Source organism: Trichoderma ghanense (assembly GCF_004382785.1).
Source record: "Trichoderma ghanense strain CCMA-1212 chromosome Unknown scaffold_12, whole genome shotgun sequence".
Classification (NCBI taxonomy): Eukaryota; Fungi; Ascomycota; class Sordariomycetes; order Hypocreales; family Hypocreaceae; genus Trichoderma; species Trichoderma ghanense.
In genome coordinates, this window is record NW_027395675.1 from 141,064 (window position 1) to 154,762 (window position 13,699).

A 13,699-nucleotide genomic window follows, 5' to 3' on the forward strand; every position below is an offset into this window, starting at 1 on the left:
AACGGGCCAGGCTTTGGGCCTCGGCACGCCGAAGCCCTCATTCAGGAGACACATTGCGAGGACATGTATGACGTAGTTTTGCCAAGAGTGAGACCGGGAAGATGCAATGCCCTCGAATCTAACGCCGCCGTATCTCACACCTGTCAGCTAGAAACTGCAGAGGCGGGGAAGTGCTGTTTCGGGGGGTTGGTAAAAGGTCAGTTTCAAAAGAGTGTTGCTGAGGAGTTGTTTCACGGCGGGGGGTCAAAAGAGAGCGGGTGGCAGCTGTGTGGATTTATTCCTTCTTCTGCACATTTTCCTTGTCAAAATTCTCCGGTATTTTCTTCTTGTTTCCATTTACAAGACCCTCCGTATGTTCACTCTGAGGCGCCAAGTGATGCCTCATCAGGAATTCCCCTTTTGTGTTTTATGGTGTGTACGTGCGTTTGCATACGAAGTAGCGAACGGTACTTGATATCACCCAACGAAGAAGGTCGTGCTGGCAACGCCCGGATATAGCCAAGGATGTGGACCACGGGGCTGTAAAAGAGGCTGTCCAGTCTGCAAAGGCGCTGAGAATCAGGTAGGTAGGGGTACTAGTCCGGGTTGTAGGTAAGGGGAAGGGAACTGGAAGTTTGGATGAATAATCCCGATTTACCGGATTGAGATCTTTTGTCAGGCTCGTGGTGACAGATTCGGATGAAACGCGCTCCTTTATTGCCCCATTCCCGTTTGGCGAGGTCATGTAGCCTGTTTTGTTCAGCCGCGGAGCGTTTGATGGACGGGTGTTTGACGTTGATTGAAGCCAAGTCTCGTAACCCGTGTGACCCTGTATTTGTCTGGGGCATGTCAAGAGCTGAGGGCCGCGCTTTGGAATCGTGATACTTTGAGTGTCCCGTAGACACACATCAACATACATAGATGTATGGACGGTCCTGAGAATGGGCCGCCTTTCATGCAGATACAGAGATGGCCTGTGTCATAGCCCAGATGCCACGAATTGGCTGCAAGACGCCCGGGCTTCATACGCATAGGCGCCGGAGAATGCGATCGGGCATATGCAGCGGTACGACATACGGGCACAAGATAGAAGTAAGGAGAAAAAGGAGATCTTGCCAGTCCCAACAGGAATCATTTCCGCTGTCATGTTGGACCTATGAAATGTTTCGTGTTTGGGAGCATGCTTGTTTCTTGGCCGTCTCATTTCTCTATTTGTGATTTCCAGCTGTGCTTTTTGACAGATGACACGGCGCTGCTGGTTTCGAGTCGAAGGAACAAAGGATGCGGAGATTGTTCCGGGTTGGAGTCGTTGGGCCAAGAAGCGCGGTCGTTGAAGCTGTCATGAGGCTTAATGAGGGAGACGTCAAAGTCATCGCAGTTTGATATCGCCAATATGAATCAACGATTCGGCTGCCACCTTACCGATAAGGCAGATTCGATGACTGGCGGCGCACAGATGGAAACATTCAAGGAGCTGCTACACCTCCATGCCGCTCCAGCCGTGAAGTTGCTCCGTGCTCCGAAAAGATACATCCAGCCTCACAAAGCAGCAGCAACCACGTGCAGCCGCTTCGGATTATCCCCTCCCTCCCCTTCCTTCCCTTTCCCTCCTAGAGATGCACCTGCAAATTGGCACTTTCATGCTCAACTTCAAGGTTTTCCACCTTCACCAAAGCTCGCCGTTCCATCCGTGCGCTCTCAAAAAGACCCAAACCGTCATCCGCCCCTCAAACGGCCAGTGCCTTGAGCCCCAGCTTTGTCGTCTCGGGTCTCCGTCCACCGCCTGCAACCGAAACGCGAGGCGCCACATGGAGGCTGCCGGTCCGGGCTCCCCATTGGCCAGCCGGACCTGGCACTAATCCGAGACGCCTGAAGCCGCATCAGTGGCATCCGTACTTTTAATCTGCGACAGCGCCGGGGTTGTCCTTTACCGCAGCTGCACCGTCGACTTCTGAAGTCCGCGGTTGCTGAGCCGCCGCAGCGCCTGCAGATGCTTGGTTGATTGCTTCTTGAGCTCAGAGACGGAGTGCTGCACAGGGACCTGTACACTCTGTCGCCTGTCGAGGTATTACAGCTCTGTCGCCGAGACTTCGACTTGCATCTGTTCTCTGTGACACGGCCTGCCTTCTCCGCTAATACGTGTAGTTTATGCAGTAGCTTAATAACTGGACCTGCTAGCAGAAGCAGAGGTTTCCCTTCTTTGTCCACCAGCCGGAGCCAACTGTACGGCACAACGGAGCCGAAACGATGGATTGAGCGGGCCAGTCGACGGGCAACACAGGCCCCCCCTTGTCGGCGTGCCCCAGAGATCTCTGGTACCTGCATAGCACGGCGTCAAGTTCCTTTTCAGAGCCTGTTTCGAGCCCTCAACTCTTCAGGCAGCGCTAACGCGCTCGCCTTTGGTTACACCGCGCCCTCAATATGGGATCCCGACCCTGGATGCTCTTTTTGATCGCCGGCTTGGACGTTCCAAAAGGGTCACCCCGGCTTCAGGGCTGCCCGTAAGACAAGAGCCCCCAGTCACTGGCCCCGGCTCTGCTCCTCGGATCGGTTGCGAACCGTTTGAGGCTCATGGAACCGCACCAGTTCGTGGGTGTGGATAGCATCCCCGTTCTTGTTTCTGGCACTGGACCGCTACTGTCCCTGATCCCTAGCTGTGCCGACCTCCGACATCATGTTTCGAATCTCTGCCAGCGGTTTGCTTTGACGCCAGCCGTCTTGGCGTCTCGAAGCTATAATGGCCTCGCTCCCCTCTGTTGTTCCGACTTCTTTCTTCTCTTCTCTCCATCCTCCAACCATTCTTTTCCTAACTCCTCTAAGCGACCTCGTCGTTGTTCGGTCTCTTTCGTTCATTTCCTTCTTTCACGTGTCTGTGACACTTTTCTTCTTCTCTCTTTCGACTCTGGTCTGGTACCAATTCCCCCCTACGCTTCAACGACAACCTCTATTTTTTTTTTCTTCCTTTGTAATCTTCCTTCACGTCTTTCAATATGCAAATCAAGAACGTTCTCGCCGGTGTTGTCGGCCTGGCTGTCCTGGCTGAGGCCAGCAATGTCGAACGACGATCTCTCTTTGGTCGCGCCTTGGAACGACGACAGCGCAATCGTGGTGGCAACGGCGGCAACGGCAACAACGGAGGCAACAATGGAGGCAATGGCGGCACCACTCTGGATGCCAACCTCATCCAGACCGGTTCCCAGCAGGACGGCAACAACCCTGGTGCCGATGGCCAGTCTGCTTCGGCTACGTAAGTGTAACCGGCTCCATCGAGATTCATCAAATAGGCCTAACAAGGAGACAGTGACAACGCCAACTTCATCAACTTCTGCCAGGGCAAGACTCTCACCAACGGTGAGCAGGTCCAGTCGGGCTCCTGCAATGGTATCCCCATGGGCAACATCCCCTCCACCAACAACATGGTCTCTTCGGTCTTCGTGAACCCCCAGAACGGCGACAACGTTGACGAGAACACCACGTTCAACATCCAGGTCCAGATGCTCAACTTTGCTCCTGGCACCTTCACCAACGCCACCTCCACCTACTATGCAGCTCCTCAGGACGTTGACAGCAACGGCAACATCATTGGCCACACTCACGTCACTGTCCAGAGCACCGGTGACTCGCTGAACCCTACCCAGCCTTTGGACCCCAAGCTGTTTGTCTTCTTCAAGGGTATTAACGATGCTGGCAACGGCCAGGGCCTGCTCTCTGCCACCGTCACTGACGGCCTGCCCGCCGGAAACTACCGCCTGTGCTCCATGTCCTCTGCTGCCAACCACCAGCCTGTGCTGATGCCCGTGGCCCAGCGTGGTGCTCAGGATGATTGTATCCGCTTCACTGTTGGTGGCAACGGCAACGGCAACGGAAACAACGGAAACAATGGCCAGAACAACAACAGTCAGAATGGCCAGAACGGTCAGGGTGGCGACACCAACAACGCTGCCGATCCCAACAACGGTCAGAACGGTCAGAACGGTCAGAACGGTCAGAACGGCAACACCCAGACCGGACAGAACGGCCAGACCGGCAACACCCAGACCGGACAGAACGGCCAGAACGGCAACACCCAGACCGGACAGAACGGCCAAACCGGCAACGCCCAGACCGGACAGAACGGTCAGGGCGGCCGTGGCCGTGGTGGCCGCGGTGGCCGAAAGGGCAACGGTAATGGCGGCTTCAACCAGCAGGCGGCCACCTCTGCTGCTTCTACTGCTCCTGCTCAGACCACTGACGCTGCCGCTGCTCAAACCACTGCCCCTGCCGAGTCCTCTGACTCCGTCACCAACTCTGCCGGCACTGGACAGGGTGGTGCCTCTGCTGCTAATGCCCTTGGTGGCATCGCTGCCCCCCCGGTCACCCAGTCTGGCAACCAGGACCGACCCTTTGAGGTCCAGGGCAACACCTTCACCACCAAGGATGCTGCCAACCAGCGCGCCTGTGACATCCAGCACAACCAGTGCGCTGATGCCGTCAACAGCAAGGCAGTGAACGGTGTCTCTGTGGGCGACTGCCAGAGCCAGATTGCCGCCTGCGTGGCAGACCTTGCAGCCTCATCATGAGCAGTTGCGAGATGTGTACATGAAGAAAAAATCATAGGGCTGTAATGCGATACACTACGGAGCCCACTTACAGGCCCATGCATGGGAGGATCAGGGAGAAGGAGATTCTACTTTTATTTTTTTTTGTCTGAACGATTTGTAGCTTATTGGATGTTAGGAAGAGTGTATACTTGTATACAGTGGATCATATTTGAAAACCGTCTTTGTTCGTTGCCTGTGATGATGTTCACGAGTGCAGGTGTGCTTTGAGGGAGCTCACCCTGCTCGATTCTTGTGACTTGGGTGGATGACCTTGCGACTCGGCGACCTAGTCAATGAGACATGGATTGACACATACCAGGCCCAACTGAACAAACAGAAACCCTTGAGGTCACGGTTGATTTTTTGTCGCAGAAGGCCGAAAGGAGTATCTTGGGCGAGCAAGGGTGTTGCTCCTATTTGTATGCTATTTTACTGCGAAACTCGGGTCTCTGACGAGGCGGTTTCAGAAATTTGGCGCCAGCGTCGGACGATGGGGGGGGGGGGTTTTTTTTCTTGCCAGGGGAACATGGATAGGGGGATCAAGGCAAGGAAGTAGAAAAAAAATAAGGGCTCAATTTTGAGTATTGGCATGGGGAAATACGAGGTGAGTGTTTGCATGAAGGGTTTATTTTACTGTTTGATGATGCTTGCTTGGCGGTTTGGGAGGAGATGTTGATGAGGACTCGTTGTGGGTGAGAATGTGTAGATTGGGTGTTGCAAGTTTTTGGGACATTGCTCTTCTTTCTTTAAATTCATTTCTTTGTCATTGGGCAGTGATGGGAATTGACTTTATTCATATCGATGGCGTCGTTGTAAACGATTCCAACTTTGCAGCAGTCGTCGAGGAGAGCAGTTCCTATTCGTACCTCGGAACTTCTATTGAAAACTCCCCGTATGCAATCGCTCGCAGCAGCGGCAACGTAAAGACAAACAAGTAAATTAGGGTATCTGAAATCTGCTTTCCCGCAAGTCCTACTCTACGCCTGCAAACCTTGCCGCTCATAGAGAAGAGAAGGGAAGAAAAAAAAAAAAAAAGGGAAATAAAAAGTCATTCTGGTTGGGTGAACTGTTAGGGCAACATCTCAATATTTGCAAAATGCCCCCTCCTTTTGTCCCTCAAAAAGCAGAAACGCCGTATCAAGTTGCGTGGCCCCCTCAGCCAGATGCTCGTATCCTTTGGTTCTCGCGCAGCGAGTTCCAGGTGTCCCATCAGTCGGTGGACCTCGACCTGTTGCACGAGCGTCGTCGGGTTATGTCGTATGATGTCGATGCGGCGCATGATTTGACCTTTTTTTTTTTTTTTTTTTGTCATGCGTTTCTCGCGCGCACATAATCAAGCATGCATGTCAAAAAGTTCATTCATCCTCGTCTCGGTCTAAGAGAAAGAATATCAGTCTCACATAGCTTAGGTTCATCTCGTACAGCATGCACAAGGAGACAGATCAAAGTCTGAGAAAAGGAGGGGAACAAAAAAAAAAAAAAAGAAGCATACCCGCATCCCTGAGGGGTGACGACACCGAAGAAGCAGTCACCAGGCTGCTTCTGCACAATCTGGTCCTCGAGGATGGGCGTGATGACGATATCTGCTGCGACGAGGGAGAGCGCAGTTGAGAGAAGGGCGAAAAAGAACGTCGTCTTCATTTTGATGGATTTTCCGAGAATTATTTCCTGTTTCTTTCTTTCTTTTTTTTTTTTTTTCCTTCTTTCTTCTTCTGCTTCTCTTTTCGTGGGAATAGATTGGTCAGTGTGATGAGGTTGATGGACGAGCTGCACAGCAGTCGGTCGTAAAAGCAGCCAAAGCGTAAAAAAGCAGAACAGAACCCGAGGGAGAAAAACACGCAGTCAATGCGCAGAGAAGCACAAATTCAAACACAAAGAAGAGAGAAAAAAGAGAAGAAGGGAAGAGAAAAAAAAAAAAAAGGAAAATGAGCAGCAGGAGTTTGCTTCAGCGACTAAACCCCCCTGGACCAGACGAGTTTCGTATCAAGTGCGGTTTCAGGATGTCCAGCGACCTGCGACCAATCGCGCGCTGTTGAGACGCCGGGCGCTTTGATCGTTGGCACGGGGGATTAGGCGCCGTTTGGAGATGTTTGCTTTGATTACCTACTTGGGACAATTGCGGAATTATTTCCATTTCATGTTTATGGTTCCTTCTCTTGACGTAGACTTGCCATCATTCGCTTTATGAAGGGACTTGCTTTCGTTCTTTTGACGTGAACGGGGTTGAGCCAGCTGGAACCCTTCCGAACTGAGCACAGTCGAGTGAGAGCAGCACTACCACATGAACTTGAAGACCCTCTTGTCAACATCACGTAAAGACCATACCATCAGCGCATATTTTGTGATTCAAATTATCACATGTACATCAATGGCACATCGAGCATCAAAAGCTTCGTAGCTGCTCGTCCCATTCCCCCCTGGAACGCCTCCAACCAAGCCCTACTTTTGATTCAGCCAGTCAGTTATCGTATTAACATTATTCCCACCGCAACCGCACCCCGCATCTCTCTTCTTCTCCTTGTTCTCCTTGTTCTCGTTCTTCGTCAAATTTCTCTTCGATGAACCTTGGTATCGTCTATGGCAGCGGCGCCGGGGCCGGAGGAGCCGTCTTCGCGCCGGGAGGAGGAATGAACATGGGCAAATATGTCACCGCCAGAGCAAGCACTGTAACAAAACACTACGTCAGTACAGCCAGCAGAATAGCTTAGGAGAGAAGAGGGGGGAGGGGGAGGGCATCAACATACGAGACATGCCGACGGAAAAGTACCCAGGCGTACCACCGCTCTTCTTGCTATCCTCACTCTCGCCCAACCACGTCTGAATGGAAAACACCACGGCGATCCTGTCAAGCACATCCAATTAATAAGCTTCCTCCGTCTTTGTATTTCGTCTCGGTGGCGGCGATTTCGGGAGTTGGGAGAGCAAGGGGTGCGTGGCAGGCGTACCATCCGACAAACTTGTTGCGCATAAACATGGCCGCCATGGGCAGCGTCGAGGACATGGTGGACGAGAAATCCGTCACCTCGCCCTTGGGCACGGGTTCCTGGTACGGGACGACTGCATTTCGCTTCATGCGTCAGCGACATGTTTCTTCTACCCTTCCCTTCTTTCAAACCTCAGATGGAAGGACGACTGCGAGCAGCCATCGCATCCAATCGCGCAGAAAGGAATTGAGGGTCAGATGGAGAGGTACTCACTCAGATCCGCCCGTCGCATGTCTCTGGTTCCAGGCGCCATTGTGTCCGACTCGTAATTGCGCGCGACAGACAGACAGACAGACAGACAAAAAGAAGTTTTTGGATGCGGTGATGCGAGATGCGACCAGACCAGGCTGCGCCAATGGGCCACGAGGCACAACCTGAAGCTCCAATAGCTCAACAAGTCCCCAGGTCCCCTCCAGCATGGTGACTAAGCTCATCCAGACAGGGCTTAGCGCACTGCGGGTTAGATCCGTTCTCGGCGCTCCACAAGACACTCCAGATTTCACAACGGGCGATTCCGAGATTTCACGAGACACACAGCACAGACACGCCAGTCAAGGGTGATCAAACACGAATCCAGTCTGGTGATTTCAATTGCACGGCATATCGATACTGGTTCCTTCTCTCTGGCATCTTCGAAATGCGAAATGCTCGACTCCCAGCAGCAAAAACCCGGTCAATGTTACACAAAGTCGTTCCTGCGACCCAATCATTCGGTCAGTGGCCCCAAAACAAGAGGCTGCTATCGTACATCAAATCGCCCGCGCGCTCGCTTGCTCAGCACATAAAGAGAAAACCAGAAAATAAAGACCCGGGCTGACTTGCACAAACGCTCCGAAAACTCCCGTCATGGCCCAATAAAACTCCGTGAGAGAAGTGTACTTCTTGTTCGTTCCGTTATCCTTCTTTTCCTCTTTTTTCCTTCCTCCTCTTTTCGACAGGCGTCCTGCCCGTTTTCTCAGGCAACATGTCGGTTAGGATTTCTCCCTCTGCGAAAGGTCGATGCTCACGGCACTCGGATAATGACTTTCCAACCCAGAGCGCCAGCCTCGCGGATCGCGCAGGCCAGGCATCCTCGCTTCCTTCGGCTAATGATGGCGTTCCATCCCTTCTCAGAGCACAGGGCGCGGATGAGAATCTCCATGTCGGATCCGAACTGGCGCTTCCTCGACTCAAAGTGCATCTTGGCCGCGGCGGAGAAGCTGCCCTTTCGCTCAATAGGCGAACTTGCAGGCGAGTCCAGGCGGTCGAGCACGGGCGACTGCGGTGCCGACGAAAAATTGGTGATGCAGTCGATCACCAGCACCTGGTTTGGAGCAGCTTGCCCGTTAGGCGGTGTGAGGAGTTCTGATAGCTCGGCGTCTCGTCTTTGCAAGAGCTCCGAGATGTGCATCACCGTGTAGTTATAATACTTGTGCAAGGGATGACCTGCGTCTCTCGTTAGCATGACTGCACATGCCATTGCTTCTGAGGGCATGGGCTTACCTGCTCGGTACATGGACCGAGACCCGGTACCAAGCGTCTTGGAGCCGTCAAAGTCAATCTGCCGCAGTGTCGGGCTCGAGGGGCTCTTCAAAACCCTGACGCGCGAAGAAGGTGAGCACGGGTGTGCCGTGACAAAGTTGATGTCGTACAATAGCGAAAAGGAAGCCGTCTCAGTCTTCTCCCCATCGATGGAGACGAAAAATTTGACCTTGGCGGGATACGAAGGCAGATCCGGGGCTCGATGGTTCTCGTGGATGGGAGTTACGACAATCTCGGCAAGAGGCGTCGGGTGGACACACTCTGCTACCGGCGTCCCCAGCTCCAGCGACTGCAACTCGACAATCACCCCCGGGGGAGACAACAAGTAGCTGTTTTCATGGGGCATGATGAAGTCTGCGGGCGAAATCGACTCCTCCTGGCCATTTCCGAGGATGGACGACTCGCGCTCAACTCGCTTCTTGCCCCAGAGCCTGGCCTTCTTTCCAAGCTGCGCAATGTCGGCTGCTACAGTTAGTATAGGGAGCCCTCACTGAACGATTCTCCAGACTCACCGGCGACATCGTGAACATCGATATTGATCCATCCCTCCTCGACTCCCTCGGGGACTATATCCGTCGAGATCCACCCCATACACTCGGCAGACCCCTTCCCGGCGGCCAAGACTCTGCCGACAATGCACGACGTGCTCCAGAAGCTCTTTTCGTGGTACACAAAGCCGCTGCTCAGGTTGGCAAACGACCCGATTCTGGACAGGGCCTCGCTATCGTTCTCCAGCAGCGTCGCCATGAGAAAGTGGCTCACGGCATCGCCCGGCATCATCAGCCCAAAGACGTACGACTTGGAAAGCCACCCAGACTCGTGGAGCGCCGCGGCCATTCGGCGGCGCCTGGCGTGGGCTCGCTCCTTGTGGTGTCCGCGCTGGCATGTGACGTCCCAGGCGCCGAAATACGAGTCTTGCTCGTGCACCTTCTTCAAAGGCGTGGGCGTCGGTGGCATCAGAGACGACGGCGCTGTCATCTTGCGTACGCTCTCCGAAATGCGTCTCTCATAGGCGTCGATGCCCGGCCACTGGAGCTTTCTGGCAAAGTGAGTCAGGCCCTCGACCTGGCGCTGGCCGAATCTCCCTCGGATGGTGTAAAAGTGAGGCGGCGACGGCGGCCGGTTTCCGTGCTTGTGCTGGTCGTGGAGGGAAATCTTGCTGGCCAGAGACGCCAGCCAGCCATGGGAAACACCGCTGCTTCCGCGATGAAACTCGGGCAGCGCGAGCGATGCCTGTTCCTCCCGCACGATCTCGATATTCTTCAACCAGCTGCGGGCCAGGAGCAGCGACCACTTGACGGAAGCATTCGCGGCTCTCTCGAACTGGACCACGTCAATGGCTCGAAAGCTTGCTTGCCCGTACTCTTCGCCGTCCGTGATTGCGTCGAGGCGGATGAGCAACTCGGACGACACCAGAATCTGCAACAGCAGCCAATACTTTTCCTCGGCTCTCTCGGCAGCGCTCTCTGCGTCGACAATGTCGGTATCGTCGTCCAGCTCGTCGCCATGCGGCTTGCCCCAGAGGATTTGACCGAGGCGAACGCGCCACTCGACGTGCGACAGGTCGATCCAGACATTGGGGGCTCCCAGGCACTTGAGCAGGGCGCTGATCTGGTTGGGGAGGCTGTGGGGGTCTCTCTTGTCGACAATGACCATCTTGTTTGGCCGCATGAGGACGTGGAAAAGGTCGTTGTAGGTCTCTTGCGGCGTCTTCTTGCGGAGGTTGTTGTTACGGTAGATGTCGGCGTTGCGCTTGAGGCGGTCCAGCAGCTCCGTCTGGGGCAGGCGGTGCAGCCAGCCGTCGCGAGAGAGCATGCGCTCGCGGGCCTCGACGACGGCGCGGGCTTTTGTGCCGAGGCTCTCGAAGCCAAACTGCTCCTCCTCGAGCGAGTCGCTTACGGCCAGCTCGAGGGCGGCCTGGTAGCCCATGGTGCCCTTCTCGAGGCCCTGCATGCTGAGCATGTTGGGCCGCTCGGCGCAGCGCACATGGAAATGGGCCCTGCGCGTCTCCTCGGCCTCCTTCTTGGCCTCGGGGTCGTGGTCGACGTCCCTGGTGAGGTGCGGCCAGACGGTGACGCCGCTCCAGGCCTTGGACTCGATCTGGACATGGTCCGTCAGGTCACGGATCTCGAGTTCCTCGTCAAACGGAAAGGCTACGCTGGGGTGAGGCGCGCCCGGGAAGTGGCTCTCGCTGCGGGCAAAATACTGGGGAGCTCCGGAGAAGAGTTTCTCAATGTCATCGTCACTGAGGAACTGGGACGACGCCATTGCTTGCATCTTGTTGGTCTTTTTTTTTTTCCTTCCGCTTGTGATCTGGGAGTGAGAACTACCTAGGTGCTAGGAGGAGGAGGAGGAGGACCGAGGACGCATGAGCCGGGCATGGACAAGACCAAGGAAGATCCGGCGGTTGGTGAGTTGGGATATCGCCAGTCTTTTTCTCGGTGAAGGTTCGCTAGGCCCTTGGCGAAAGATGAAACATGTACAGGCAGGTGTATGTAAGGTAGGTCAAGGTGGCATGAGGGAGAGGAAGATGAAGAAGGAAAACAGCTGAGGGAGGAGAAGCGTCGGCAGTAGAGCGAAAATGGCCACTGAAGATGGTTCGATCTCGTCGGATCTCCGGGTCCAAGTTAGGCGGGCTGCTCACGGGCGGCGGGGCAAGCAGCAGCAGCAGCGCCAGGCGCGGACAGGGGACCTCGGGGATCCATTAGTGGGCAGTGACAGTGGAGTGGGTGCATGTAGAGGGACAGTGACAGTGGGCAGAGTGACGGCACTGGGGCGCTATTCCTCGGAAGCGGTCAGGTGGCCCCCTCTACTTGTCTGTGCCTGCACTTGCACTGATTGGATTGCTAGGCTTGTCAAGTACAGGTACTTGCAACTTCAATTGTGCAAATGCTGGGACAAGGGCGCAGTGTGAGACATTTGGAGCTTATCCGCACTGCAATAACCCCCTGCTTCTCCAAAGGGGGGAGGCTTTGCGCTGCGTTTCGCTTTCCTGTGTCTCATTGCTTTTTTCTTGGCTTTGGTATTGCTGTGCTTCGCCCATTCTTGCTTTGCTTCGTGTTTGCAATTGATCCCTTGAATCCAACGTCCCGTTGTGGGGTGGGGGTCTGATCACGGCAGCACAGTACAGTATCCAGGACCTGCGCAGTACTGGCTGGTAATCATCCTGCTGTTGTCCACGGATGACTTGGAGAACGGGTAAAGAGCCAATACCAGTACACGCACAGAGGAAGCAAAAGCTTTCATACGCATATGCTGCTCTATCAAGAGTAAAGCCCACAGCAGACAAGGTCGCGTGTCCCGCTCTTGTCCAGCTGTAGGTACAATGTCTCGCCATGGCGCTCATCACGAAGCCACTCGAAAAGTTACAATCACCGTCCACACCCGTAACAAGCCACTGTCCACCAGTCTCTAGTCCTCTAGTCAGGCAGGTCCCCTAGATTCCCCCGCATTTTGGCAAACGGGCAAAAGCGTGCCACAGCAGCCCTTCTGCTTTAGTTTGTCAATTCCCATTCGATTTGTCCCCCGTATTGACACGCCACAACTCCTCCTTTCGTTGTAATACCATTTTAGCTCAGCCGGGAACATGAAAAAATATCCAAGCGAATGCCACACAACACCGCGGCAAAGGCCATCCGTCTGTATAATAGAAACCGGCCAAATGGAGACTCGTAGTTGCTGCACATACATGCAACATGATGCAATGGAATGGGATCCCAATGCGAGAGGGAGGGGGTCCTGTCTTTTTTTCGTGCTCCTCAACGGTTGCAAGGGTCCCATTGAAATGGGGAGCCTCCCCCCCCCCTTGAAGAAGCCCTACCGCTTGAGTTTCTGCTTTCCTTCTGCTCCCTTGCTTCGTACGTATCTAACTACATTAACACAGATGCGGGAAGGAATTCATAAGCACGGCCTTGCGCCTCCGAGATCCAAGGCCCTCCCCGGCTAACGCCGTAATTAAGAAACGCAGGTAATATAAGTACATGTACATACATACATACCTACGTACGAAGTTGCCTGGTCGGGATTCGAATCTAGCCATCGTCATCCGGGGTCGGCAATCAATCAGCGAAGCACCCCCTTCTGCCCTTTCGCCCCCCCGTCGATCTTGGACCCGTTTTCTCTTTGCTACGTAATGTGATTTTCTCCCATCCATCCCCCCCCCTTTATCACGAAAGCAACCGGGAGGCCATTGGCTGAAATCTGGATACCTACCTTTCAAGTCTGTCCTTGCGACCGAGGTTATTGGGGGTGTGCATGGGGTAGGGAGGACGAAAAGAGGAAAAACTCGTACGATATGGATCATCAATCATCCGTTCTAGTTACGGGAATTAGAAAAACACCAGGAACAAAGCTGGACGCCGAACAGGGCATGGTCAGGTACGGAGTTTCTTGGCAAGCAGCAGCAATAGCAGCAGGAGGGAAATGTCAGGGTCAGGAGAGAGAGACAAATGTCGGCGCATTTTCTGGACTGGCATGATAACAAAAAAAAAAAAAAGGGTTGTATTATCGCAGTCAAACGCTGGAAATGGCCTTACCGACTACGTACTGATCTTTGCAATTACGGAGTTGATGTGCAGAAATTGGTCGGACAGAAAAAAAAAAAAAAAACAATTCGCTCTTCCGCAGAAGGGCCAC

The 13,699-nt window shown here is 54.0% G+C and overlaps 4 protein-coding genes across 4 annotated transcripts; 1 reads left to right on the plus strand and 3 right to left on the minus strand.

The window, feature by feature from the left end:
* Window positions 1-2,969: 2,969 nt before the first annotated feature.
* On the plus strand, window positions 2,970-4,538 carry CCMA1212_008412 (uncharacterized protein; the record flags this gene model as incomplete). The annotated part of the gene is made up of 4 exons (XM_073705546.1): window positions 2,970-3,226; window positions 3,281-3,822; window positions 3,878-3,963; window positions 4,284-4,538. The coding sequence occupies 4 exons, from the start codon at window positions 2,970-2,972 to the stop codon at window positions 4,536-4,538; spliced, it is 1,140 nt and encodes a 379-aa protein (XP_073555797.1).
* A 1,463-nt stretch (window positions 4,539-6,001) lies between these two features.
* Window positions 6,002-6,400, minus strand: CCMA1212_008413 (uncharacterized protein; the record flags this gene model as incomplete). Its single annotated transcript, XM_073705547.1, has 2 exons — window positions 6,002-6,008; window positions 6,052-6,400. Coding segments are annotated over 2 exons (354 nt in total), but the record flags the coding sequence as incomplete, so codon positions are not given.
* Window positions 6,401-7,134: 734 nt separating this feature from the next.
* On the minus strand, window positions 7,135-7,796 carry CCMA1212_008414 (uncharacterized protein; the record flags this gene model as incomplete). Its single annotated transcript, XM_073705548.1, has 4 exons — window positions 7,135-7,223; window positions 7,304-7,401; window positions 7,505-7,616; window positions 7,757-7,796. 4 exons carry the CDS (start codon window positions 7,794-7,796, stop codon window positions 7,135-7,137), a joined length of 339 nt encoding a protein of 112 aa, XP_073555803.1.
* Window positions 7,797-8,546: 750 nt separating this feature from the next.
* On the minus strand, window positions 8,547-11,341 carry CCMA1212_008415 (uncharacterized protein; the record flags this gene model as incomplete). The annotated part of the gene is made up of 3 exons (XM_073705549.1): window positions 8,547-8,968; window positions 9,026-9,526; window positions 9,577-11,341. 3 exons carry the CDS (start codon window positions 11,339-11,341, stop codon window positions 8,547-8,549), a joined length of 2,688 nt encoding a protein of 895 aa, XP_073555802.1.
* Between the last annotated feature and the right edge of the window lie 2,358 nt (window positions 11,342-13,699).